Source organism: Tamandua tetradactyla, chromosome 17, assembly GCF_023851605.1.
Source record: "Tamandua tetradactyla isolate mTamTet1 chromosome 17, mTamTet1.pri, whole genome shotgun sequence".
NCBI classification, from domain to species: Eukaryota; Metazoa; Chordata; class Mammalia; order Pilosa; family Myrmecophagidae; genus Tamandua; species Tamandua tetradactyla.
Window position 1 is genome coordinate 69,937,853 of NC_135343.1, and position 26,209 is coordinate 69,964,061.

At 47.4% G+C, this 26,209-nt stretch overlaps 2 protein-coding genes across 2 annotated transcripts in view; one reads left to right on the forward strand and one right to left on the reverse strand.

Moving 5' to 3' along the window:
• The first annotated feature begins 8,313 nt into the window (after nt 1-8,313).
• On the forward strand, nt 8,314-11,731 carry GPR45 (G protein-coupled receptor 45). Its single transcript, XM_077135122.1, has one exon. The coding sequence runs from the start codon at nt 8,329-8,331 to the stop codon at nt 9,445-9,447; it is 1,119 nt and encodes a 372-aa protein (XP_076991237.1). The 5' UTR covers nt 8,314-8,328; the 3' UTR covers nt 9,448-11,731.
• Nucleotides 11,732-21,096: 9,365 nt separating this feature from the next.
• The window catches only part of TGFBRAP1 (transforming growth factor beta receptor associated protein 1), a 65,284-nt gene continuing 60,171 nt past the window's right edge, over nt 21,097-26,209 (reverse strand). The window contains exons 11-12 of the mRNA XM_077134919.1: nt 24,486-24,919; nt 21,097-22,874 (exon numbers count right to left, since the gene is read on the reverse strand). Coding sequence (XP_076991034.1) covers nt 22,698-22,874; nt 24,486-24,919 — 611 coding nt within the window. The 3' untranslated portion in view covers nt 21,097-22,697. The remainder of the gene's footprint in view (nt 22,875-24,485; nt 24,920-26,209) is intronic.

Genomic DNA, 26,209 nt, shown 5'->3' on the forward strand with positions numbered 1-26,209 from the left:
GCCTTCTCCAAACGATAGGCATTATTACTATTTCTTTTGATCAGAGTAAACATTCAAGCTGCATTAAGCCCAGTATATATTAGAACCCCAAACTATTGAAGATGCTATTAGATTAGAGCTTCCCAACCATTCATTCCATGCTCCTGGAGCAATGACTGAGCTTCTGGTGTGTCGCAGGCATCAGCTCGTTCAGCCCTGCCTGGGGGCCGCAGGGCAGGCCCGAAAGGGGTTAGGAGGTACCTAGGACTGGACCACAGGGCTGGGTAATGACTGAGTCCCCTCTGCCCGCCGTGTCTCGCTGGGATCTAGCCTTAAATCCTACATTCTCTGCAGCCCGCAGATGTGAGATCTCATTCACATCTGCTCCAGAAGCGTCCTGGAAGCTGTCCGTGGGCTGCACAGAGCGACCACAGGCAAGGGGGGTGTTCGGGGGTCCTGGGGTCTGCGGGGACTACTTGGCCTTGGCCCCTGCCCGACACCGGCATCTGCTGGGCCTGTACAGCATCGCTGACTCCATTTCCCTCTCACCTTCTCTCTCCCTGCTGAAAGAAATCATTGGTGTTCCTCCAAAATACTCATTTCCGATGGCAGTGTCTGATATAAATCCCTTTATTATTGTTGTATATGTGGCCCCACTTTGCATAGCACACGGGTCAAGTGGGCACTGAAGTCAGATGCCAGGCTTTCCCATTGGGCGAATATGTGTCCCTTAGTGTCCACATTTGCAGAACTGAGTCAATGCTCAGATTAAAAGAATTAAGCTGTGCCAATAGATCTCAAGCGCGAGGACAGCCAATTACCAGGGGGGCCTATGAAAGCACAGATGGCTGGGCCCCACCCCTAGGGTTTCTTATTTGGTGGTTCTGGGGTGGACACCAGAGTTTGCATTTCTAGTGAGTTCCTGGGCAATGCTGGAGCAGAGGGTGCAGGGACCAGCCATTCAGAATCACGAAGCTGTGTGGAAGGGCTTCCCCTGACACCTAACAAGTACACAGTAAATTTCACACATTCCCAGAAATAGTCAAGAAAGATGTATTTCATTAAAAGTCTTCCCCGTTCTGTTCCACTTGAATCCCCCCCACCCAGCCTCCAAGAGTCCTGCCTGAGTTGAGGGCAAAAAACCCCAAAATGAGGTCCCTTTCAGCTCACTTTTTCTGAGACACATGGAAGAGCACCTGTTTCTAAACACAGCTACTTGATGAATTATTTTGGGCCGTTCTTTCACATTTTTTCATTGCCAATAAAGTTACTGAAATTGAAGTATGCCATCTGTTTGATAGTTTGTACCAAAAAGGCAGGTGTCAAGGTTGCAGGTAATGGCGGAGCCAAGCTGTTTCCACAGCAAAGGGCTGTCTCGAGCTTTCCATCTGCCAAAATAGACTTCATTCTTAAATTTCACATTTCTGAGCCAGTATGTTCCTCTGGAGGACGGATTAAAAATCCTCCATCACAAACCCCATTGGTCACCTGGTGCAATATTAGAGACTATGGAAAAGGAACCCATCCCATCTCCTTCTATTTGGCTGGAATAGAACTAGAGGAGGCAACACAAATTCCCCTGATTTCATACACACACACACACACACACACACACACACACACACACACAATTCTAAATCTGTAAATTAAAGAGTAAATGTCAGGGCTTTTTTTTTTTAACGTTGGTGAAAACAGACCATCTGACCAGTCTTTTTCTGCCATCAGCAAGGAGCCAGTGGTGCTGGTCCCACCTCCAGGATCACACGCTGGGTGGGTCTCCACCTGGATCTCGTCAAGGGGCAGCAAGATGAATGGGACGTCTTGAGACGTGCAGAGCCAACCCAGGGTGAATTATGGCAGAAAGGGGTGGAAAGCAAGCTGGGAGCACGAGGGAGCCCATGCCACTTTGCTCAAGGAAAAAGAACTGGTGACAAAGGAACCCAAAGCTGAGCAGAGTCTGCAGGAGTGAAGGCGGTGCCAGGGGAGGGTTATGCGAGATGTAAAGGAGAATGGGGAGCTGCCAGTCCGGGAAGAATCAATCCTTTCTGGGGCAGCCCTAAAGCTGGGCACTGGGGACCCGCTACACTGAAGGGGACCACAGATACAAGGAATTCGTCCTGCTGTCTCCCCGCAGCTTCCCTCTTCACTACTGTGTTTCACAGACATCTGGGAGTAGAGGTATGAGCCCTCCAGCTTAAATACTCCAACTGCCAGAAAGTCTTCCTTTTACTCATGGACATTTTCCAGCCTGCTCTCTAGCCTCTCCCCCTCTTCCTGACTCAGGTTGCTGGCCAGGAAATCCTTCTCTGCTGAGATTTTCTCTCCTGTTCATACACTGCTTTCCCCCTGTCCTTCCAGGTTTTCTCTCTCCCCATTTCAATCAACCCCATTTCGAAAGTATCTAAAGCTTGACTGGTCTCCTCCTGTCTGAACTTTATGATGGGAAAGAGGGCGAGACATTTCTTATTTTCTCCTTGCCTTCTACTTGAAGCCAAATATTCCTAGCTAAGCATGATATCTGCTGCCTGAAACTAGGAGTTCCTGAAGCTTGCGGCCGCAGCCTGGTGCTGGCTGATCTCTGGCTCCGGGTTCATTACTTGCACAGGGCAGAGCCTTGAAAAGATGCCGAGAGGGGTGCACAGGCCCCCCACCCCCACCCCACTTAGAGTCCCGGGCTGCTGCACCCTTCCCTGGCTCCCTGGAAGCTCTTCTTGGAAGGGCACCGCTCTCCTGCTCTGTCTTGGGGCTCTGCCAGCTCCCACGACAGGGGCAAGGTGGAGAGGGTAGACTGCGGGTGCTGAGGGGCAAGAGGAGATTATCCAGCTGTGGCTTGGCCGTGGCCATATCTTGTGGCTTCTCTCTATATACCCCCAAGTGTTTCTCAGGGCAGTTGCTGCAGACACTTCAATGCCCCCGGGTTTAAGTTTCCTAAAGAGTGAAATGGACAATTTGGGCTCAGCAGTCTTGGTCCCGGCTATGGAGTTGCTTCCCTGGGGTCAGTGCTCAGCCCAGCAGCCACGTTAGAAATGGAGTGGGAAGGGGACGGCCAGCCTCCTCACTCTGGGAGAGCGGTTCCACCCACCGGTATGTCCAGTTCAGATTCAAAAGCATAGAGACTTAGAGAAATTAGGTAACAAAATCACCAGTTAGCAAAGTCTGTCTAATCCAGGACTGAGTTCTTAACCTCTGTTATAGACTTACCACTCCTTACAGATGGTCGATGAGGTTGGCGTAACCCTTATACATTAGGTGAAATATATAGTTAATAGATGCACTGGGGAAAGAGACCCATTCAAACCATATTTTTTAGGGGGTGGGGGATGGGTGAGCATGTGGAGAAATCCAAACTCTCATACGCTCCTGGCGGGAATGTAAAATCATGCGGCCACTTTGAAAAACAATCTGGCAGTTCCTCAAATGATTAAACATAGAGCTATCATATGTCTCTGTGATTACACTCCCAGGTATACGCCCAAGAGAAATGAAAACCTATGTCCACACAGAAACTTGTATACGAATGTTTATAGCAGTTTTATTCAAAATTGCCAGAAGGTGGTAACAACCAATTGTCCTTCAGCTGATGAATGGATCAACAAAAGGTAAATCCATATGTTGGGATATTATTTGGCTATGAAAAGGAATGAAGCACTGATATGTATGAAGACGTGGATGAATTTTGGAAACATTCTTCTATGTGAAAGAAGTCAGTCACAAAGGACCACATGCTATATAATTCCACTCATATAAAAGTCCATAATAGGGTAATCTAGACAAATAAAAAGTAGATTAGTGATTGCTCAGATCCAGGTCAGGGGACATGGGTAGGGGCATGGTAACTAAAGGGTTTCTTTTGGAGGTGTTGAAAATATTCTAAAATCAACTGTGGTGATGATTGCACATATCTGTGACTATACTAAAAACCATTGAATCGTACCCTTTAAATGGATAAACTGTATGGTATGTGAATTATATTGCAGTAAAACTGCTTAAAAAATGAAAGAGAAAGGTAAAAAAAAATTTTATAGTGGGGGCATCATTTTTGTATGAAGTCTAGGCCAGAGAAATTTACCTTCCTTTCCCTAGGGAAAAGGGGGGGGGGGGGCTCTTTGATAAATGTATTGATCAGACCTCTGGAGCAGTGAAGGTTTAGAATATGAAGGCTGGAATCCCAGAGGAAAGTTCTCCTCTGCCTGACACTGGGAAGCCCTCAGCTTGCGAGCTGTCTCCTCACCCACTCATGCTAAAGCAAGACCGAACTTACCCTGGGCTACCCAAGGGACCTCAACTTGGGTGAGGGGATTTGTGGGGAAACTCACCCATGACAACTGCCGAGCATCCCTTAGATCTTATGTATGAGCAAGCATTCAGGATTCACTAGCCACAGAAGGAGAACCAGTGTCTTAAAGAGAAAGGCAAAGGAAAACTGAGAGGAGGATCCCACAGGAATCAGAGGTAATCTGAAATAAGAAGAGCATTTAATATAGAATTGCTAGTAACCTCAGTTTTGAGAGTAGAATTTTTATCCATAAACAAGAATGTCACGTGTGAAAGACACAGAAGATAAGAGAGTACTCTCAGATTTAAAAAAATATCATTGTCAAAATTACAAATTAAAGAGGGCTAAATACAAATTGAAAAAAGAAAAGAAAAAAACTTCCTCAAGTGTAGAGTAAAAAAGGACAAAAACCACAAGATGAAAATAGAAACATAAGAGAAAAGAAAAGTGAGCTTGAGGCCCCATCAATGAGCCCGGCCTCTAAACAATAAGCACCTTTGGGAGAAACTGGAGGGGAGAAAACTGTCACATGGTCAAGGACATGAAAGCAGAGGCTTTCCAAGAGTTGCGTTACACATGTCTTTGGATTAAAAAGATCTATCAAATACACAGCACAATGAATGAGAAGACTCAAACCTAGATAAATCGTTGTAATTTTTTTTTTCAAAAACCAGAACCAAAAAAAAGTGATCAAGCTTCAAAAGAGAAAAACTTGTCATCCAAGAAGGGAAAGAATGCAATCCACTTTAAACTTAATACCACAATATTGAATGCTAGAAGAGAGAAAAATGTCTTCTCATTTCTGAGGAACATTATTTCAACCTAAATTCAGTAGCCAGCTAAGCTATCACTCAAGTATGAAGGCAGAATAAAGATTTTTCAGGCAAGCAGGGACTCAGGAAACTTATCTCCTCTGGACTCTTTACCCTTTCTTAGCAAGTAATTTAAGGGTGATTTCCAGCCATATAAAGTCAGCTAAGATAGGAGAAAAGAAGGGATTTAGGAAGAAGTGGCTCCAACCCAGGCAGCAGCGAAGGGCACTTCTAGGATGGTAGCTCTGCAGCTGACCCAGAGAACCAACCACCCCATCCAGCTGGCAAGGGAAGCAAAGCTCCAGGAGGGGTATCCTCAGGAATAGAAGATCCCTACGGAAAGGCAGCCTGGTTGGAACAACTAGTTAAAGGCTAGGTGAAAAGGAGAAAGGCAAAAAGAACTCAAGGAAAACACAGAAAGCTGTGCAAGAAAGCCTTAGACCACACCTGAAAGGAAGTGCTGAATGGCATGCAGCACTGAGGCCCTGATGAGCTGGAGGAAGTGGTCTCCACTTGGCCTCAACACTTGGAATGTGCTGTGAGCACACGAGAACCCTCTAGAGTCATAATGCTGAACCTGTCTGGAAGAAAATGTAATTCCAGCATAGTCAACACAACCCAGCCCTGAACAACATTACATAGGCTTTAAAATGGAAATCTCTTCAATGGGAGTTAAGTTGTTAAAGCCAACTTATGACAAAAGCACAGAAGACCTGGCTCAACAAGGTAAAAGTAAACATAGGTGACCAAAGGGTGGATGTGAAAGAGAAGGCAATGAGTGAGAAAAGGGAAGACAGACCAATCTCCTTATCTTACAAGGCAGAGGTAAAGACACTGTCCATATTTGATGGAATACAATACAGATATTTAAGTTTATGTTTAGAGTTACAAAAGTAATTGATTAAATAATTTTTAAAGTAATAAATTATCATCAGTAGGAGGAAGAGTATTGGGGTGGTGTCAAGTGAGCTAAATCATCACCTTTCACATGGTGAGATGAACAAATAGTGTCTAAAATCAGCAGATCAAGAAATAAGGTCTAAACTAACCTGCTAGGGTGCTGGGGTAACCATTAGCATAACTGAAAACAGAAAATGTTTTAAAAAGCTGTCTCTGCAAGGGGACGGGCAAAGTTTGGGGTAAGAGATCAGATAAAAAGAAAAATGTAGATTTAATGGAAAATAAAGAAAGGAGTAAATATAGCAAAGGTACACAGACATATGGTGCAATTGCAACTGTAATTGGAAACCTGTCATTGAAGTGGATATCCCAGCGTCTCTGTACAGTTATGTATCCACACACATAACTTCTTTCTACCTTGTAACATCTGATAACTCTTGAGTGCTGCTTCTTGTAACTTCAGGTTTGCCATCATCCTTTGTATCAATCAGGGTGCAGATAGGAAAGAAGTTAGACACTGGGCAAAAGAAAGTTTGATGAAGGGATTTTTATTGAAGGCGGGGCAGGATTGAGGGAGACCACTGAGGGATGGGGAGGTGGGCAGGGAGCAGTCGGGGGTCTGAGAGAGGGGGGCATACGGTGGAGGAGGGCTGCGTTGAGGGGGCCGAGGCCTTCAGAGAGGGGGACCCCGGCCAACTCACAATCTGGTGGGAGGGGCCCAGGCAATGAAGACCTCCCCTCTTTCTCCTCCCACCGGAGGGCACAGGAGCCCAGTGGTGCCAACTCCTGGGACAAGGGGCAAGGTGGAGAGGGTGGACTGCGGGTGTTGAGGAGCAAGCAGAGAATTTCCAGCGGTGTCCTGGGCCGTGACCATCTCTAGTAGCTTTTCTCTATATACCCCAAAGATTTTTCTCAGGGCAGTTGCTGTAGTTGCTTCAATGTTCCTTGGTTTAAGTTTGCAGCACAGCAAAATGGACAGCAAAATGGGCTCTGCAGTCATGGTCCTGGCTGTAGAGCTTCCCTAGGGTCAGTGCTCAGCCCAGCAGCCACGTTAGAAATGGAGTAGGAAGTGGACGGCCAGTCTCCTTACTGTGGGAGAGTGGTTCCACAAACTGGCATGCCCAGTACAGCTTCAAAAGCATATATGCACGTGTGAGCATGTGTGTATTCCATAAAGGAAGCATTAGCTGTTGTGACATGGTTATTGGTTTGCTTTCGGGCCCAAATAATATTGAGCATCTTCTCTGATCCAGGCCTGGTGAGATCACCTCATGGGGATTCTCTCATCTCATCTTCACAGTTTCTCGGTAAGTAGCTTGATTATCCTCCTTACGTATGAGGGAATCGAACGAGCAGAGGTCGGCAACCTGCAGGAGAAGTCCAACGATGAGTGGTGGAGGCTGGATTTCACCCAGCCCAGGCCATCCGTTTCCAGACCTGAGGTACCACACAACACCATCCTTACCATGTCTGTGGAAAGCAAAGGAAAAATGAACATCATCTCTTAAAAAAGTTATCTTTGGAAAGAGTCCCCCTCCTCTCCACCAGCATTTCTAAAAAGTAATACTATAGTGGCACTGTCATCCAAGATGGTGGATGAAATCTGGGTGAAGGGTATCTGGGATCGTGCCTTATTTCTTACAACTGCATGTGAATCAATGTTTATCTCAAAATAAAATGTTAACATTATAAGAGCAGCATCAGCTATCATTTATTCATTCATACACCAAATATCTGTTGAGCAGTGTTCTTGCTGCTGGGGAGACAGCAGATAATAAAATGGACAAAAATCTCCATCCTTGGGGAGCTTACATCCTAATGGAACTTGGCTTGTCTAACACTTCCTTCAGTCAAATGATTATAACTCAAGTTACTGCATAAACGCTGGTTACAAAGTATTCCCTTCCTTAGCTCTCCCAAAGTAGAGTTGATTCGGTTTTCCTGTGTCACTTGGCAAGGTTCAAATAATATTAGTGAATAGCACTCTTTGGCACAAATGGTAAATGGAGTCATTCTGTCTCTCCGCTCTACTGCTTAGAATACCTGTAAAAGTTCAATGCGATGCTTGGAAAGAGTAACTCCTTCTCTTTTGTATTCCTTTCCCTGGGCCACAGATGGCGTCTACTTCGGAAGCTGTGGCCACAGTCATTTCTCACAGAGGCCATCGGAATTTGATTGACAGATCCCCAATTCCAGCCGGTGCTCCCAAAGAACGGCGATGCTCCTAACCGCTCCAGCGCCCCAGCAGTCCCCGGACATCGGAAAAGAAGATGCATCGGGCAGACAGAAAATGACAGCCACCAAAGCGCTGAGGGGATCCCGTCCAGGCTTGGCTGCCCCGGCTCCGAGTCCCCCTCCACGATGGCCTGCCGCAGCACCTCGGGCCAGACCTACGCGCACTCCCTGCTGAACGGGAGCGCCGCGCCGGCCTCGGGGGCCGGCACCCTGTCTGCGCCGCTCAGGATCTCGCTTGCCATAGTCCTCATGCTCATGGTCGTGGTGGGGTTCCTGGGCAACAGCGTCGTCTGCGTCATCGTGTACCAGAGGCCCGCCATGCGCTCCGCCATCAACCTGCTGCTGGCCACCCTGGCCTTCTCGGACATCATGCTGTCCCTGTGCTGCATGCCCTTCGCCGCGGTCACCCTCGTCACCGCCAGCTGGCGCTTCGGGGCCCACTTCTGCCGCCTCTCGGCCGCGCTCTACTGGTTCTTTGTCCTGGAGGGGGTGGCCATCCTGCTCATCATCAGCCTGGACCGCTTCCTCATCATCGTCCAGCGCCAGGACAAGCTGAACCCGCGGAGGGCCAAGGCGATCATCGCCGTGTCCTGGGCGCTGTCCTTCTGCATCTCCGTCCCGTCGCTCGCGGGCTGGACGCTGGTGGAGGTGCCCACGCGGGCCCCCCAGTGCGTGCTGGGCTACACGGAGCTGCTGGCCGGCCGCGCCTACGTGGTGGCGCTGGTGGGGGCCGCCTTCTTCGCGCCCGTGGGCGTCATGCTGGGCGCCTACGCGGGCATCCTCCACACCGTCCGCAAGAACGCGGTCCGCGTGCACTGCCGCGCCGACGGCCTGGACCTGGGGCGCCTCCCCACGCGCGGCCGGAGCAGGCTGCAGCGGCAGCACCAGGTCAGCGTGGACCTGAGCTTCAAAACCAAGGCCTTCACCACCATCCTCATCCTCTTCGTCGGCTTCTCCCTCTGCTGGCTGCCGCACTCGGTCTACAGCCTCCTGTCCGTGTTCAGCCGGCGCTTCTACTGCGGCTCCTCCTTCCACACCGCCAGCACCTGCGTCCTGTGGCTCAGTTACCTCAAGTCTGTCTTCAATCCCATCGTCTACTGCTGGAGGATCAAGAAATTCCGCGAGGCCTGCATCGAGCTGCTGCCGCAAACCCTCCACCTCCTCCCCAAAGTGCCTGAGCGCATCCGCAGGCGAATCCAGCCAAGCACGGTCTATGTGTGCAGCGAAAACCAATCTGCCGTCTAGCGGCGAGGGGAGCGGGAGCGCAGGAGACGCGGCCTCCCGACCGGGAAGGAGTCTGTGTGTCCTTCTGCTCCGCTTCCCGGCCCTTCGACCCCGGGTGGCATCTGCTGGTGGCCATTTAAGCACAAAGGTACTCATTTGTTACTCATTTGTTACCAGGCGACCTGAGACTCCCAGATCTTGGCAAGGCGATTCTTTTTGTTTCACTGCAGAAGAAGAAAGTGGGTCGGTTGAAGAGTAGACGGGATTTAGGGTGAAACGGGAATAGGGCTGGGGGAGTGCAGAAGTGAGATGGAAAGTCAGGGACAGGAGAGTAGGGCAGCAAGTTGGCTGAGCGTGGAGCAGAAGGAAGATTCTGTTAAAACGGCTCGAGTCTGCAGCCCTAGCTGCTTTTCACACCCTTCATGAGAAACCCATGGTGCCGTGTTCAGATATGAGGAACCCACACAGGCCTCCTCTCGTCATTCCTTTTATTTGAAGCCAGCATCCTTCAGTGTTATGTATGTTTCGGGGTGTGCGGGGATAACAGGGGAGACTGCTTACATTGGTCAGAGTGTACATTTCTGAGGATGCCAAATCACCCTTTCTATGTATCAAATCACAGGGAGAAGTGGAGTGAGTTTCTGTGCTTTTCACCTGCACAGCCCAGTGTGATACCTGGGACCCTCAGTGGCGCGGAGCCCAGGGAATGTCAGAGAAACTCACCACGCCCACTGGTTATCTGTGGCCCCTTGAGCACCTGTGCAGACACCTAACCCTCTACCCGGCCCAGTGTCCTCAGTGGTCCCCTCCCCTGGGTCCCTGCACCCGGAAGCCTTTCACCCCTCCCAGTCTGCTGAGACAGTCGCTCTGTACCCTCCTCTCTCTGTCCCTGCACAGTGTTCCATCTCCACTTTGTTTTCATCCCACCCATTTCTAGTATGCTGAAAAAACCACACTCCTTCTGTAATCATCTGTTTAGCCAAGGTTGACAATGAATTGCTTTAGGTGTCAGCGGTGGCCAGTGGCAGTGCTTTGTGTACATGCTCCCTCCAGACACCCTAACCTCCCAAAGGGCTTCGGCACCAGAACTGCTGCAGGGTTGGGGGAGTAATGAACACACCCCACCCACGGGGCACCCCCATCTATCACTGTGTTCCCCCTACCTCCTTCAGATCCATGAGAGTCTGGCTGCAGCTCTTGGGTCCACCTACCTGAACTCAGTTCCTCACAGACCTGGGCACGCCTGGGATCAGGGGATGGAGCCCCCCGGGCAGGGGCAGGTGGCATTCTGCTTCCACCACATGCTGGGTTGCTAGGTCCCCGGCACCTTCACCACCAGGAGCTTCCAGTATTTTAACTGGGGTGATTTTCTTGAGTTCAGGGGAGAGGGTTGAATCCATTAAACTCTCTTCAAGAGTTTCGGTTCTGAAAAAAGTGAGGAATTTAAGGAGAACTTCAAAAAATCTGACTCCCATCTACACCCATCAGTAACTAGTCATGTGCCCTTGTTCATTTACCTCACCCCTCCGGGCCTCCATTTCCACATTGGCCAGTGAGGGAGAGGGTCAAGATGACCTCCAGTGTCCTTTCCACATCACAAACATGCCAATTCTAAAATCTCCATGTTTTCTCCTCCTAGGCACCAGATCCCCTGCCTTATTTATTCTCCCATGCAATGTGCATTTATTAAGTGCCTACAAAATGCAAGGCACGAGGAGGTGGAGATGGGGGTAGTGATGAAGCAGTCAAGACCATGCTCAAAAGCAGTTGTCCCATTTATCTCAGGATCATCGTAATTCAAGTTCAGCCTAAAATCATAGAGGCCATACTTTGGTCACACTTCTTATTTCATTTCTAAGGTCGTACGTATTTAGAGGCCAGCTCCCCACTCTCACATTCTTTCCCATGCACGTGGTGACAGAGGCAGGGAGGAAAGGGGGAAAGAGAGGAAGAGAACCTGCATTAAGCTGGACCCAAGGGAGGAGCCATCAGGAAAACAACCGACACCTTTTCTCACCAACTCCACCCTCCTTTACACCCAGATGAACACACAACAAAGAGGCTGGCAATCGGCTTGTGATTCATTCAAGCTGATTCAGTCCTGTCCTGCGTGCCCTCTAGGCACAGGCCAGGGTTTGCCTTGTGGGAGCCTCAGAGTGGAGGGCGGGGTCTGCCCAGGTCTCCCGCCTGCCCGAGAGCACAGCCAGACCACCTCCCCCCCAAGCCATGGGACCTCTAAGAAAACGTCCTTCGTGAGCCTTGAGTAAAATGGGAATCACACAACTGAATGAATGAAGCTACCAAAATGGACATTAATCAGTGTTATATGATGTATGTTTGACAGTAAAATATATACGTTTCAAAGTAACAATTTTGTATGTATTTTAAATAAAATATTATTGCTCTTTCTGTGTACAAGATTATGTTCTTGTCAAAATGAGCACCGGAATTGAATAGTAAGCCAAGAATCTGATGGCCAACATCTCCTAAGGAAAACAGCTACCTGTAAATCACAAATCTGGAATGACTAAAGAACAAGGTAATGAGATGATAATCATGAGCCAGTTAGTTTTCATCTGACTTTCCGTCCGCCCACCTCCATAGTTATCTCTGATCTCACGAACCTTTAAGGGACTTCCATTTCTAAAGGATACTGAGTTCCTATCTCAACAACTGCTACAGGTTTTTGTATGTCTGCTTGCTTGCTTGTTTGGTTTTCTTTTTTTTAACTTTTCTCATCTTCTCTTTGAGCCCTGGAACTTACCCAAACCTTAGGCTCTGCGAAGTGCACGGCAAAACCCTGAATTGTCTCTGGGGCTCCAGGTAGGAGGTGAGAAACCGTGTCTTGGTTTGCCTGAACACCCATCACAAAGGCCACACAATGGCTGGCTTAAACAATGGGAATGTATTGATTCGTGGTTTTGAGGCTAGAAATCCAACATCTAGGTATCGGCAAGGCTCGCATTCTCCTGGAGCCTGTAGGTTCAGTTGCTGGCCTCTGGGAATCCATGGGACTCCTTAACTGATACGCCTGCCTCCTTCGCATGGCGATGTCCTCTCCTTTTTCACTTCTGTGACTTCTGGGCTGTCTTTGTAGGGCCTCCAGTCATACCGATTAAGGCCCACCCTCATTCAGGCGGGGCACACCTGGACAAAAAACAACATCTTCAATAGGTTCTGTTCATAGTAGGGTGGCACCCGAGCTGGGAGAATCTAGCACATACAGACTCAGGAAGGCCATTCTACTTGTGACTAGTCATGAGTATCTGTCATCTTTTAAAATTTCATCTTGGTCCCCACTTTCAGGATGAAATAAAAGCCAAGACTCTCTAGGACATTTTGACTACCAAGCTGAGTCACAGTAATCTAGATTCATTCATCCTTTGCTATTTTGAGCCCAGCGTGAATTTCCCCCCAACACTATTTACACTGCCTGTGTTTTTGGATTAAAAAACATCTAGGTTAAGTATTTTCAAAGCGGCTCTGTTCCCACCCTCAGGCAGGAGCTCTGGCCCCCAAGCAGGGGGAGTCCCTGTCACTCCTGCTTCTGCTCTCTCAGAAATGCATGGGCAAAGGTGGGGAAACAGCATGTGCTTCAGAACTGGGCAGCCTGAGTCCCAGTGCTGCCTTGTTCTCTGTGTGATTCTGGGCATGTTATATAACATTCTGTGCCCTGGTTTGCTCATCTCCAATTTGGAGGAAATACTGCCAACCGAGGACCACATGGAAACTAAGTGAACTCATGTATATGAGACTTACTCAGTTCCTGGTCCATGGTAGATGCTGAGTCTATCTTGGCAATAAGTATTACAGTGGTTCTCTCAACATGCTGTATGGCAAGGGTTTGTCCTTTTGGGGTGGGGGTGGAAATTTATTCGCTATTCAATTGCTTCCCTCATCCTTATGTGCCCCAAGATGTCAGGCTTCCGTTGACAAGAACACAACATCCAATGAAGCCAGGAGCATGGATTTGACGTTAGTGAGCAAAATTCTGCTCTGTGGCCTGAACTGTACCACTTAACTCCATTAAAACAATCTCACTGGCTGTAAGATGGCCTCGCAAGATTGATAAGGAACATGAGATGGAGGGGTGGGTGCAACCCCATTCCCATGCCTGGAGAAACAACCCAAGGTGCAATTTCTGCTGACTGAAGCTCTGAAGTCCACAAATGTTCAAAAGGATATGTGAGGGGGTGCACGGGTAGTTGAGTGGTTAGAATGCCCACCTTCCATGTGGGAGACCCGGGTTCGATTCCTGGACCATGCGCCCCCTCCACCCCCCACCCAAAAGGTACAGGGAGGCAGGAGGAAGACAGAAGTATGTATTAGGTAAAAGGCTAAGCATGCTATGACAAAGAGCTCCAACAATAAAGTGGCTTTAAAAGAATAGTTTTGTTTCCCTCTCATGAAAAATCCAGGGCAGCTAGGCAGCTCTCTACTCCATGTGACTGATGAGGACTCAGGTTCCTTCCATCTAATTTTCCATTATCCCCTGGACAACTGTCCTCATCTTTTTGTTCAATTTGACCTGCAGCCATTTGTATGTTCCAGCTCATTAGGGGGGGAAAGAGTTTGGAGGAGTCACATATATAAATAAGAAACATCTAACAGCTCTACTCTTCCATGGCCAAAAGCTCAGGCCCATGGCCATACCTCACTGTAAAGGAGGCTGGAAAATGGAGTCCCTCAGTGGGTGGCCACGTGCCCAGTTACAGCTTTCAAACTATGGAAGAAGAAAAGAAAGGATTTGGTGGACTTCTGGCAGTCTCTGCCAAAAGCATCACATGACTTTCAAAAATAATAGGTCACAGCACGCATGTGAATTCTGAAGTCCTGATTATAAACTTCATCAATGAGTCTTTGTTAATTATAAAATAAGTGTATCAAAGACGCTTGGGTCCCTCTTTATCCCTAACCCCCAACATATAGGCACCTACATCCAGATTTAGAAACTGTGTGTCTTTATGTCTGTGGTAAGGAAATAGAATTGTCACATTTAATTGTCACAAATTATGAGAGCCATAAAAGTTGAACTGTTTGACAAATCTGTAGCCACAAAGGGATAAATTCTGCCAAGATGAGCAGTATTATTACTGTTTAAAACAACAAACAACAAATACTGATAGAGATGTACTCTACCTAATAATTTGATCTTATCAAAGGAAAGAGTGGGACTTCAAAGATTCAGCTACTGGAGCGTGGAGATGAGTTGCAGAGGCACAGGTAGATGGGTTGCCATGTGGGACCAGGGCTCAGGCCAGGCCATGGTCATTTAACTATTTGAGGAAAGGAGGGCTTGGGACTCCTAAAAGGATAGCAAAAGGATTATGTATGAATAAAAGGATGTTTGAAAGCAAAAGCAGGTTTGCGTTTGTGTGTTTGTGTGCGCGTGCATGCACAGGCATTATTTGGGGGCAGTTGTCCAGAACTGCTTAAGCAGAGATTTCCAATTTATTGTCTGCCGTCCCACCTCCTCCATCTGGATGACAGTGGAGGACAAGATGTTCCAGGCACAGGAGAGGTGCCAGGCTCACGGAGGGGACAAGTAGGGGCTACAGATAGATTTTTCCTGTATCAGGTAGGACCAGAAAGAACGTACCTATGTGGGAAACATTTAGATGCAACCAGAACTTTACTTTTCACATCCATAGATCTGGTAGCACCAATACGCAAGCTCAGCCTTCTGAGGTGTTTGGGTAAAAGCCTAAACATCACAAGCTCTAGTTGATAAGAACAGGTGACTTGCCTTAGATCTACTGCTCCATCTCTGTGCTGTCTCCCATTGCTGCATTGACAGCATTTGCTGTCCTCCGCTAATCACTCCTGTCTAGGAAACAAATGACTGAGTTCACGTTTGGAAGCATTTTTTAATAGAAAGCTTCACTGCTCCTCATTCCCTGTGATATATTCCTTGTCTTCTCCTCAATGAAACGCTGCCCCATATTGCCTCGGTAGACTGTGGTGCAGGGGAAGTCTTTGAAAGCTTTATTAAAACATGGAGAGAGGCTCACCAGTCTTGCTGGAAAGACAAACATGACTAGTCAGTTTTTAAAATGCATAAGGAAAACGAGGAAGCTTAATTTGCTTTAAAAGAGTGAACAGAGGGAAAAGAGAAACATTATTAGAAACCGGAAGCTCTTTTCCACCAGGCCTCAGTCTTCTTTCTGGGAGTTGACGGGCCTCTAAGGAAATAGTCAGTCCAGCATACTCGGGGAGTACCTCCCCTTTGCGGGGAGCCCTGGGGCTACAAGAACAGGTCTGAAGGTGCCCCCCAACCCCAACACGCACAGCCCCTCACCCCCACGCAAGGCCTGACCTTGGGGCACTTCCTGGTTTCTCAACAGTCAGACCCAGATGCGTCTGAAGCCAGCCCAGGCTCTCCAGAGGGGTGGTGGCCCCCAGGATGCTTGTCAGCACGGCCTCTCGTCCTCTGTTCCACCTTCCCGGCAGCCTCCTTCCATCGTTTTCTCCTCATGCCCAGCCCCTGTCTCTGCTTCACTTGGGACCTTCTTCTCCTCGAACAAGGCAATAAGACGATACCGTGAAAGCTCTTCACCTTATATGAGGTGATTAATGACTAGAGTTAAGTTCAGAGTTGGATGCGGTAAAAGAATTGTATAGTTCACATTCTCACAAATAAACGTTCCCTAGTTTTTAAACCTCTCAAAGTTTTTAAATTTTTATCTACTGATATTTTATTTCAATTATAAAGGAACTTGCTCCTTGTGGAAATGAGAACAAAATGAAACTAGTGTTTATTGGAGATATTTTGGAAGAAAATAAAAACATAAAATTAAAGATCACCTCCATTTTAATTACATATAAAAACCTATGCTTTCCTTATACAGTACCACAGCTTTGTAACTCCTTTTTTTTCTTTTTCTCTTTCCATTTTGGAGTGATTTCTGATGGCCAGGACTTCCACTGTGTGCCTGTGCCACAACCTACTTAAATATTCCCTGTCAGGGAGATTCAGAGTTTTCTCATTTTTCCCTCTTATTTTAAATGCCATAACAAGCATCCCTGACATAAATCTCTCTGCTTAGTGGTTATTTCCCTAAAATACAATTTCTAAAAGTGAAATTGGTGATTTTTGACACCAGGATAAAATTGCTTTTTCAGAAAGTTGTGCCAATTTATTCTTCCACCAGCCAAGCCTAAAAATTACCAAAAGCTTGGTAAACTCTTCAGGAAGGTTGTGAAGCCCGTCCCATTAGCCACCGATGGGCTCTCTGCCAACAGGAAGTGTCAAGTCCCTTGGGGTCATAAATTGGACTATGAAGTGGGTCATGAAGGCGCCAGGGAGAGTGCAGTGTACACCCAGCTGTTTGGATTCGGGAGGCATTATAAGAGCTTAGCAGCTTTGCAAAAGTTAAGGTCAGTCAATATACATTCATTAATTCAATATAGAAACAAGAGAGAGGAACAACAATTAAAGACATTTTATACCTCTCCAGAAACTAATTTGGGCTGAAAGGATTCTTCATTGCAACTGAAGGCCGACTTAAGCTGTCTGGACTTGAGAAATTCCTTGAACACTCAGGGAGGTGGGCTGGCTGGTGGGCTGGCCCAGGGAAAGGTTTCCAAATCCTATTTCCACTTTCTCATCCTGTTACTCTGGGACAACCTTTCCCACATTGCTGTTAGAAATAGGTTAAAATGTTAGTCTAATTCTCTGTCCTGGGAAGCAGCGTAGAACATATTTCTGCCTGCCTCGTTGGCCTAATCAAAAGGGTTCTCCAAATTAACGGATGAGCCAGTACATTTTGTGATCTGCCACCCCCCTTTCTTTTACCCTTTCTTTCCCATACCACCAAAAACTCAACTCTGTAAAGACAAAGATGAATAGGCAGAGCACTAGATAGAAATGTTAGCAGGGCATCTCTGGGTCTTTGCTGGGATGGCTGGTCTCGCGACAGCACAGGTACTCATGTCACTCTGCTCAGCAGGGCTCCTGCACTATGAAAGGAGAAGCTCCATCTTCCCTGCCAGCCAGATGTGCGTTCTAGGCTCAGCTGTGGTGGCTGGGAAGGCATGTATCTCCTGTCAGCTGTTTAGGAGGCAGCTCATTGTGCAGTATCTGTACAAATATAAGCTATCTGAACATTATACTAGCACATACAAACCAAGCACAGACAGAAAACTGGCACTGCCTCCGGTGGGCGGAGACGGGTGTCACCCCATACCCCTGCTGCTGCACCCTCCTTCGACTCCTGCCCCAGCCCCGGCTGCAGGTCTGGCCTCTCACTTCACCCGGGGGCCCTGAAAATCTGATGTTAAGTGCAGTAATGCATCCATTCTCTTTATATGAGTAAACAGAAACTCAAAGATCTGTCAAAAAAAAAAAAAAAGATCATATTGCAAATACAGCTAGATATTATATATGTTTTGCATGGATGTTAGTGCTCTCACCATTTTTATGGTTTTTAAACAGTGTATTTAGTTGCCAAAAGTGTGCATATAACTATATACATATATTATATCAAATTAGAATTGCTGTTGTATATATTCATATCAATGTGCAAAATACAGCCTTATTGTAAATTAATGGAAACCAGAGAAATCAAATCTCCTTAGAAGTGCATTTGGTCTTGTACAGAAAACTAGGGCAATATTCTCTTGTATCCTGATTCTCAAGAAAGCAGAAGTTTGGCATTTTGGCTATATTTATTTATTTATGAAGTTGGTTATAAGTCAGCAATTTGTTGAATAACAACCTAGAAATAGAAATAGAAACTGGGGGCTTTACTATAAATGCTAACTACAGAGGTAAGGGGGGGGGGCGGGGATTGCTACCTGAGGCTACTGGGCACATGAGCTCCTCCAAAATTCCAAATGTGTGGGCGACGAGCTGGAGCAGAGGCTGCGAGAGCCACGTGGATGGGCAGGAACAGTGAAAGCATGCTGTGCTTTCTTAGCTCACATTCCTGTTGAGATGAGGTTGGAAATTTGCTTCCTTAGCTTAGTCTGACATGAAAGGAATCTGCAAGGAAAGCTGGTGTTTCAAGTGATGCAAATATGAAAATGTCCTCTGGAGATAGATGACGATAAGCACAAAGGACTTAGGAACAGGTCAGAGCACAGGGGAAAAGGCACAGCGTTCTTAGCCAAGCGCAGAAGACCCTGGAGGAAAGGGGTGTCTGAGAACCAGTTACTGGAGAGCAGTCAAGGCTGACTCCCTTCACAGGCAGCAGAGCTGGAATCTAGAGTGGAGACGCTGGAGAAGAGGCTTGACTCATAATTGGAAGATTGCGAGAATGGACCTCACTGAGATTCTGGAGGTTCTCAGACCCATCCCAGGAATGCTGCAGAGGAATTCCTGTGTTGGGTGATGTCAAGTGCCACCTTGAGATGCGAAAGCATGGCAAAGGTATACCCGCTGCCTTGCTGCTTCCTGTCAGCCTCATTCCTCTCCCTCAGAACAGGTGAGCTCCTGAAGAGACCCCAGTGGCTGCCCTGCTCTGCCTCCCGCTTGTGGAAGTGACCACCAAGGTACAGGGGGATGTGACTTGCCCAGGACCACCACTGTGTGTCACAGTCCGATGAGAACCAGTTTCCTCAATCCAATGACGACCTTTTGCTTCCTGAGTATTAACTGGCCACTTGAATTGTGTTTGAGTTTCTAATTCCTTCTTGCTATGTGATCTCCTTTAACTAAATTTACGACTCTGTGGACTGCAGGCTGAATTATAGCTATTTGCTTCTCTACCCCAGTTGCAAGCTAAAGAAAATCAGGCTTCATTAATTACAGTGCTTATCTCTGAACGTGTTAACAAGCTTTTAGATGGTACCCCAGTCATTTTGCTTTTTTGAGAAGGTGAAAGGGCCTCTAGTCCATATGGTCTCGAATCTTGTACATTTTCATTTCAGACGCTAAGGTTGACAGATCAGCTAAGAGTAAATGGGGTGTTAGTTAATATCTAATTACTTCTAACACAAGTCACAGCCCATTTAACTGAGTCAGAAGTATCTTTGCCTCCACTGACAGACACATTTAGGACATCAATTTATGTTCTTTTTCTCTCTCAGCCACTTGGCTTTGCCAACTGCCTTTGTAATATCCTCAGTCAGTAAATCCACAACCTCCTCCTTTCCAGTCAGTTTTAAAAGTCTAAAGCCCTCTCCCCTTGTTTTAATCTCTAACATGATAATGGATCTTAGGATACCAATATATGGAAATTAAAAAAGAATATTAAAGTTCCTGTTGAATGTCCTACATTTGGAATTTACCCAGCCTGAGTGGCATGAAGGAGAGGGTATCAGCTGTTCATATACCTTTTTCTCAGAACTTGGTTAGTACCTGGAATGAAAAGATGGGAGAGTACTGTGAAATCCATTTAACAAGGATTTCTCAAAGACTTGCTGTGAATGAGGTAACAAGGGATAAAGTAAAATTTAAAAAGATGAAAGAAGAATTATATTCCTTGAATATGTTCAAGGTTAGAAATCCAAGGGCAGCATGCTTATTTAAAAGCACTTAGCTAAAAAGTGAAGTAAGAAAGAAGCAACCAGAAAACTTTTTTGTTAAATTCTTCAGTGCATGATTAATTTGAAGGCAACTGATGTCAAGGAGCAACAAACGAATACGCACTAGATAAATTCACAGGTGAGTGGGTGAAAATTCAGTAAAGCAGTAACAAAGAATTTTAGAAACACTAAACACAAGTTCTCTGTCGTTGCTGGGAGAAACTGTGAGACAGTCACTGGGGGCCATGGCAGTGCAAAACATTACTCCACCCAGACAATTCTGATTAAAAACAAAACAAACCGAAAAAAAAAAAAGAATTCAAAGAATTTTAATAAAATCAACAAGTTTACATTTGTACAGTTTATGTGTTTGGGACCCAATCAGGAACGAAGACTAAAGCACAAGGACAAAGGCTTTCAGAGGAGAGCGAGCAAACAGCAACCACCTGTGCCTCCCTCCACATTTTTATTAAGTATCAGCATGAGCTTTTTTAGCTCTGAGCTCAGACCCAACGCTCTACAGCCTACGCGACACTTTTACATTAATACTTGATCGGCAATAGCAGATAAACAGTTCATGAAACCGAGTATGATTGCCCATAGAATATTAATGTAAACCGACTTGAGTTCATGCTGTTTCGACTAGAATGGGTACACTGAAACTAATGAGGGAACAAAGGGCTGAGTGAAGGTTTCCATTGCCTTCTTCAACGGCACAGTCACAAAACAGCAGGCCTGATGGAAAGAATGATATATTTCATTTAAAAATATTGAGAAAAGGGCGTTGTGGCAGTCGGAGGCAGGTTAGAGCAAGGCATGGTGGTTAATGTAGAGATTTCTGTACGTGTTAAAGGATTCCACTGAAATGGGAAACTGATTTGAGTGCCCATTATTCTACAGGATAACAAATATTTCAAATTGTTGATCATGCTCAGAGAAAACAGAGAATAGCATCCTCAAGCTAGGAATGAGCAAACATGTTTTTTTCCAAGCTTTTGCGTGTGTGTGTGTACAAAGAAACGGTGCTTTCAAAAGTGCAGTGTTGCACAAACTAGTATCATGTTCTTTGAGGAGATCAACTCAAATTCACAAGCCCTAATGCTAATAGATGCAATAGCAGGACCATTCTGTAACAGTCATCCGTGACGTAAAACTCACGACCAGCCTCCAAATACACATAAGTGTACACAGCATACCACTGAGTTACAAGGAGAATTTCTTAATCATTTATTCTTTATATAATCAAGACACAGTTGGGCAAGAATGGTGCCAATTCCGCCAAACAGTGCACTGATGCTTTGCTTCTTGGCCCAGTTACAATCACGTAAGGGAAAAAATACTGACCATTATTAGTTAAGGAACCATTTTTTAAAAGAATAGGGCATGAGTTCTTCACCCCATCTCAGGAAGGCTAGGGCAGATGGTGAGAAGGTGTCTCCCAGATTCACCTGTCACACACACAGGCTAGAGCCTGTTTCCCAAGTGTTACAGTAGAGACAGTTTCTTTATGGTCAGTTCCTAACAGAGTTAACATCACAGTAAGTTGAAAAGTGGGCAGTGAAATAACAAGAGCTTCAGTTATCAGCAGTGTTACACAGAAACACAGAACAAATTCCCAACCTGTTACAAACGAGAGGCATTTTTCTGTGTTATCAGTAAACTTCGTAGCAGGCATGTGAAGTCCTGTGAGGTAAGGCAGCCTGACCTACTTCCTCGAGTGTGCAGAAGCACGGAAGGACAACCTGTCCATCGCTGCGTCCAGGCAGCTGTCACCAAACGCCTGCCCTGCTAATTACACTGAGGCTGACAGTGGCCTCTCATGAAAATAAAGGTCCGTTTGTGCTCGTCACTATTTCCCTTTTAATTTCCCAAGCACTCAAGAGGCGGTTCATTTATATCAAGAAAAAACATCCCTAGAGAATATGAGATGAATTTCTAAACAAGAAAGAAGATACAGATATGATTAGATTCAAATAAAACTCTCAGTCAACTGTGTCAAGTATGGAGTTGCCAATCAGTGGAAAAGGTACAGACGACTGAGCCCGGCGCCAAATGGGCCCCGCTTACGGCTCTGTCTTTGAGTGGCGGCAGGACCTACTTTCCTGGAGGCGTCATCAGTCCCTCATGGTTCTTCACTCGCAGTGAGGCCAGAAGTGCACATATTGAGCCCAAAGCAGTGCTTACGTAAACAAGGCAGAATCTTTTGGGGATGGAGAGGTTGATGGGAACAAAAAAAACAAAAATACTTTCCTAAGGTCAGCCACTTCTAAGGGCCAAGGGAGGGCCCATGATATACTCCTGAAAAGTGGACTGGGCCTTCCCAAACAGCGGTGCCACATGAATGGGGTCACCCAGAAAGGACAGGTGTGCAGGACGAGGCCTGCCTACCTGGAGCTCTGAGCCCAGCTGGTCACCTGGGCCAGCAAGGGTCATATTCCCACACTAGGTGGAAACAAAAGGTTTTCAGTGCGAACGTGTCTAAAGCTATGGGGGTGGGGGCAGGGGTGGAGCGATCTGACTTGTCTGAATAGCACGGGAAAATCTTATTTTTCTTTCCAAGTAGACATTTCTTTTTGATTACTATGTACCTGGACAAGTTAATTCTTGAATGTCTCTCTCTCTCTGGTGTTTTTGGGTATTTTCCATTTACATTCCTAGAGAGTGGTCAGCAGTCAAGTCCCTGTTGCACACTGGGGTAGAAATCCTTCATGCCGGCCGCACAGAGAGCAGCTGCTTTCTGCTCTGGGCACCTGGCAGGCTCGGTAAAGCAGTGGAACGACCTCATGTTCCCAGGCAGGCTTTTTTCAAGTCCGACTGCCAGGGCTCGGGGAGTCCGGGTTCACGGGTCTGCTCGTGGCGCAGCGGGTGTGGACGAGACCACCATTTGGGTATCGGACAAACACAGGCTCACAAAAGGGGTTTTGGCACATCTGGCAAAGCTTTCTGTCCGAGAGCTGAACTGAGTTTCCCTTTAACTTCATCTGCAAAAGACCAAGAATTGTGTCACAAATGGTTGTAGGTTAAGGATATATTTTCCAGTTCTGCAGAGGTGATACGACCACACAGATTACGCTCACTTTTGAGGACAGTGAAGATTAGCTTCTTGAGACAACACAACAGGCATTTGGAGGTGAGAGTAAATAAAACCATTCTTCCTAACTAGAGAAGTAAAAAAAGCTACACAATTACCTTTTACAAAAATAATTAGTGCTTGCCTGATCAACTCAAGTATTGCTTAAATCTCTACACAAGACTTCTAGAAACCCTTCTCTGAGCTCTAGTATTTTTAAGAAATGCCTGTCCAGAGTCATGTATTTTAGAGCTGAATGAGACCATATACAGCACCTAATTCCCTGGTCCTCTTACTTGCCAACAACAAGAGGAATGCATACACGGGAGCCTTAGTCAAAGCCTCCGGTTAATTTGCAGCACCTTCCTTTTCTGTGAGAAGGAGATGATAAAGACAGACACCTCATAAACCCAGGAAATTGTGCTATAACCCCATCAATCCTTGTCTGAAGAAAAGGACTGCGTTTTGCAAAATAAAAGCTTCAATGCACAATGCACTTATGTAAACCAACGGGGGTCAGTCTATCGGAAGGACTCGGTAGCAACTTCGTGACTTCCTCTTGCACCCACAGTTGTATCAGTCATTGAACAAACGTTTTCTAAATGCCTCAGTATGCCCAGCGTGGCCCTCAGGATCTGGAGATGAAGGAGTGAAGTGCCCTGCCCTCAAGGAACCCAAAGTGGGGGAGACGACGATGAGCGCATGCACAGAGTATAACGATGGGCAAAACAGAAGGTGATTAACTCCGCTTATGTAGAATGAGATTTCCCAAAGGAACACATATTTCAGCTGGGCTTCCATATGTCTTCACTGAGCACAAAAGGAAGAGATGGGAATAGTTTAGGCTGAGGCAAGTGCATTACAAAGGCCAGGAGGCCACACCAGGGAGGTTCCCTGTGGTGACCGCAAGGATCCTGCAGGGAAGCGGTGGGAGATGGAGAAGGATGAGCCAGGGAAGGGTGGGGAGTGGGGATTCTGCGAAAGGAGAATAATGGGATTGTATTCCAACTTTGGAAAGATCACTCTGCTAGGTAGGTGGGGCGGGGGTCTCGCAGGAAACAAGTCTCCAGAGGAAATGAGAACGTGGAGCACTGAATGGGGAGCATTGGCCAGGTTTTGTATCCGGACTTTTCTGTTCACTCTCCTGTGTGACTGCTCTGTGCCTCAGGTTTCCCTTCTGTGAAATGGGGCCAATGGGCAATCAATGCTCCATAAAACGGTGACGATGCAAGGGTGCCCTGCATGTCATGGTCCGGGATTACCGCCTGGCACGCCGTCCTTATCAGGACACACGCCCCTCGGCTTCCCCACACCCCTCTCTTTATCTGGGTTAACCCTGGCAACTCGGCTCTGACTCTGCCCACCTGGGCCTCAGCTTCCACACGAGTGAAATCCTCACTCTGAATCAGTCGCATCCCAGAGACAGAGAAAGCAGTCCCCACCGTTTTCCCCGAAGTAGACTCCGCCTGACGCCAAGGTCAACTGGCGGCGAGCCAGCTGCCCCCGGAGGGCCGGCACTCACCTTGTCATACTTGTAGACCAAGTTCTCAGCCTTGGCCAGGCCGAGAGCCACCTGAGTCATCCTCCCGGCGTGCAGACCGTCCCTCACGGCCCCCAGCAGGAAGGGGCAGAGGAGCTGGACCGACCACGTGTCGGGCAGCAGCTGCAGAGCCTGGGCGGCGTCGAAGTCGGAGGCGTGGCGGTTCAGGAGGTCCACGGCGGCCACGGCGCGCTCGCTGGCGTGGGGCCCGGCGCGGAGGTAGATGGCCAGCAGCGTGTGGAAGAGCCGCTGCCGGGCGGGGCCGGCCCGGGCCTGGGCGCAGCGCACACAGTAGTCCTCTGCCGCCGAGAAGTCCCGCAGCTCGTGGACCAGGATGCGCAGGGCCTCCTCGTGCTCCCCCAACTTCCCGTGCAGGAGGGCGCGCTCCACGTGCAGGCCGGCGCCCTGGACTCTCTCTGTCGGACAGAACTCGCCGGTCAGCAACCCACGGAAGGGGTTGCTGCAGCGCCCCTCCGCGACCTGCCCCGTCTTGAGAAAAAGCAAAGCAAATCCGGCCACCTAGACGCTGCTCAATTCTGCCACCTATGGCAGGTTTTCTTGGCATTTTTTCTGCTTTGAATCTGGGCATTAACAAGTAGAAGAGAACACAGACTCCACTTGTCAATCAGCCAGATCTCACAATACATCTTATTCCCAATGTTTAAGAGATTAAATAAGTCCATGATCTCAGAAGGCTCCAGTGAAACCCTGAATCACAGCTGCAGGCCTCCATCATTCTATCAGTATTCTTATCTTCCCACTGTAATTATTATTATTATTATTATTTTGCATGGGCAGGCACCGGGAATCGAACCCAGGTCTCCAGCATGGCAGGCGAGAACTCGGCCACTGCGCCACCGTGGCCCGCCCCTCACTGTGCTTATCTTTAACATAACGCAGAGGGCTCTCTATTCACTTAATTCCAGGCAAGTACCACCCCTTCCCTCCCCCCAAAAAGTGTGCTGAACCCCTTTATTCCAATCTAAAATACATTTCACTGAAAGAAATGAGGGTTCATATTGTTAAAAACAAATATCTACATCATTTGAGAGCTTTTCTTTTGTTTCTCCTGCAATGTGAGCTTCCTGATTTTGAGCAACGAGTCCCAACAATGCCCTGTCTACCTCAGTTGAACCTCACTGCTAAAGCTGCCTTGCTTCCACCTCATCTGTAAAACAGAATGTAACACAAGGTCTCAGCCTACTGCAAAGGGATATCTTGAAGACAGCTCTTATTTCGGGGGCCAAGGTCACTACTCAAATTATAGGCCATTTCTGTCCACACTTGGCCACAGTGGGGCCTCCTGGCTGGTCCTTGGTTCCAGACAGCATTTGGCCAGCAGCAGAGGGCTCTGCAGAGTCTGCTGCCTCAAGCACGAGACACAGGAGCCACAACAGCCACTGTCCTCAGGACCAAATGGTGGCAGACAACTGCTGAGAGGCTGCCCTATTTAAGGCGCGGAGAGACGCAAAGAGATTTAAGAAAAGATAGCCTTGTAGTCTGCACACATGTAGTGATGCACACGCTGGGCGGGAAGTGGCAATCCGACCTCGCAGGCCAGCAAGCCCACGCCCCCTGACCAAGGAGGTGTGGAAGTCGGGCTTGGAGCTTCAGTGCTCTGCCCACGGTGCCTGGGGCACCCCATTTCCTACACACTGCCCAGTTTCACCTGCAATGCCTGACCTTGCCTTGGTGACTGTCCACAT

Bases quoted from the DNA above. Each gene is read 5' to 3' on its own strand.
- GPR45 (XM_077135122.1), top strand. From the start codon at position 8,329: ATGGCCTGCCGCAGCACCTCGGGCCAGACCTACGCGCACTCCCTGCTG.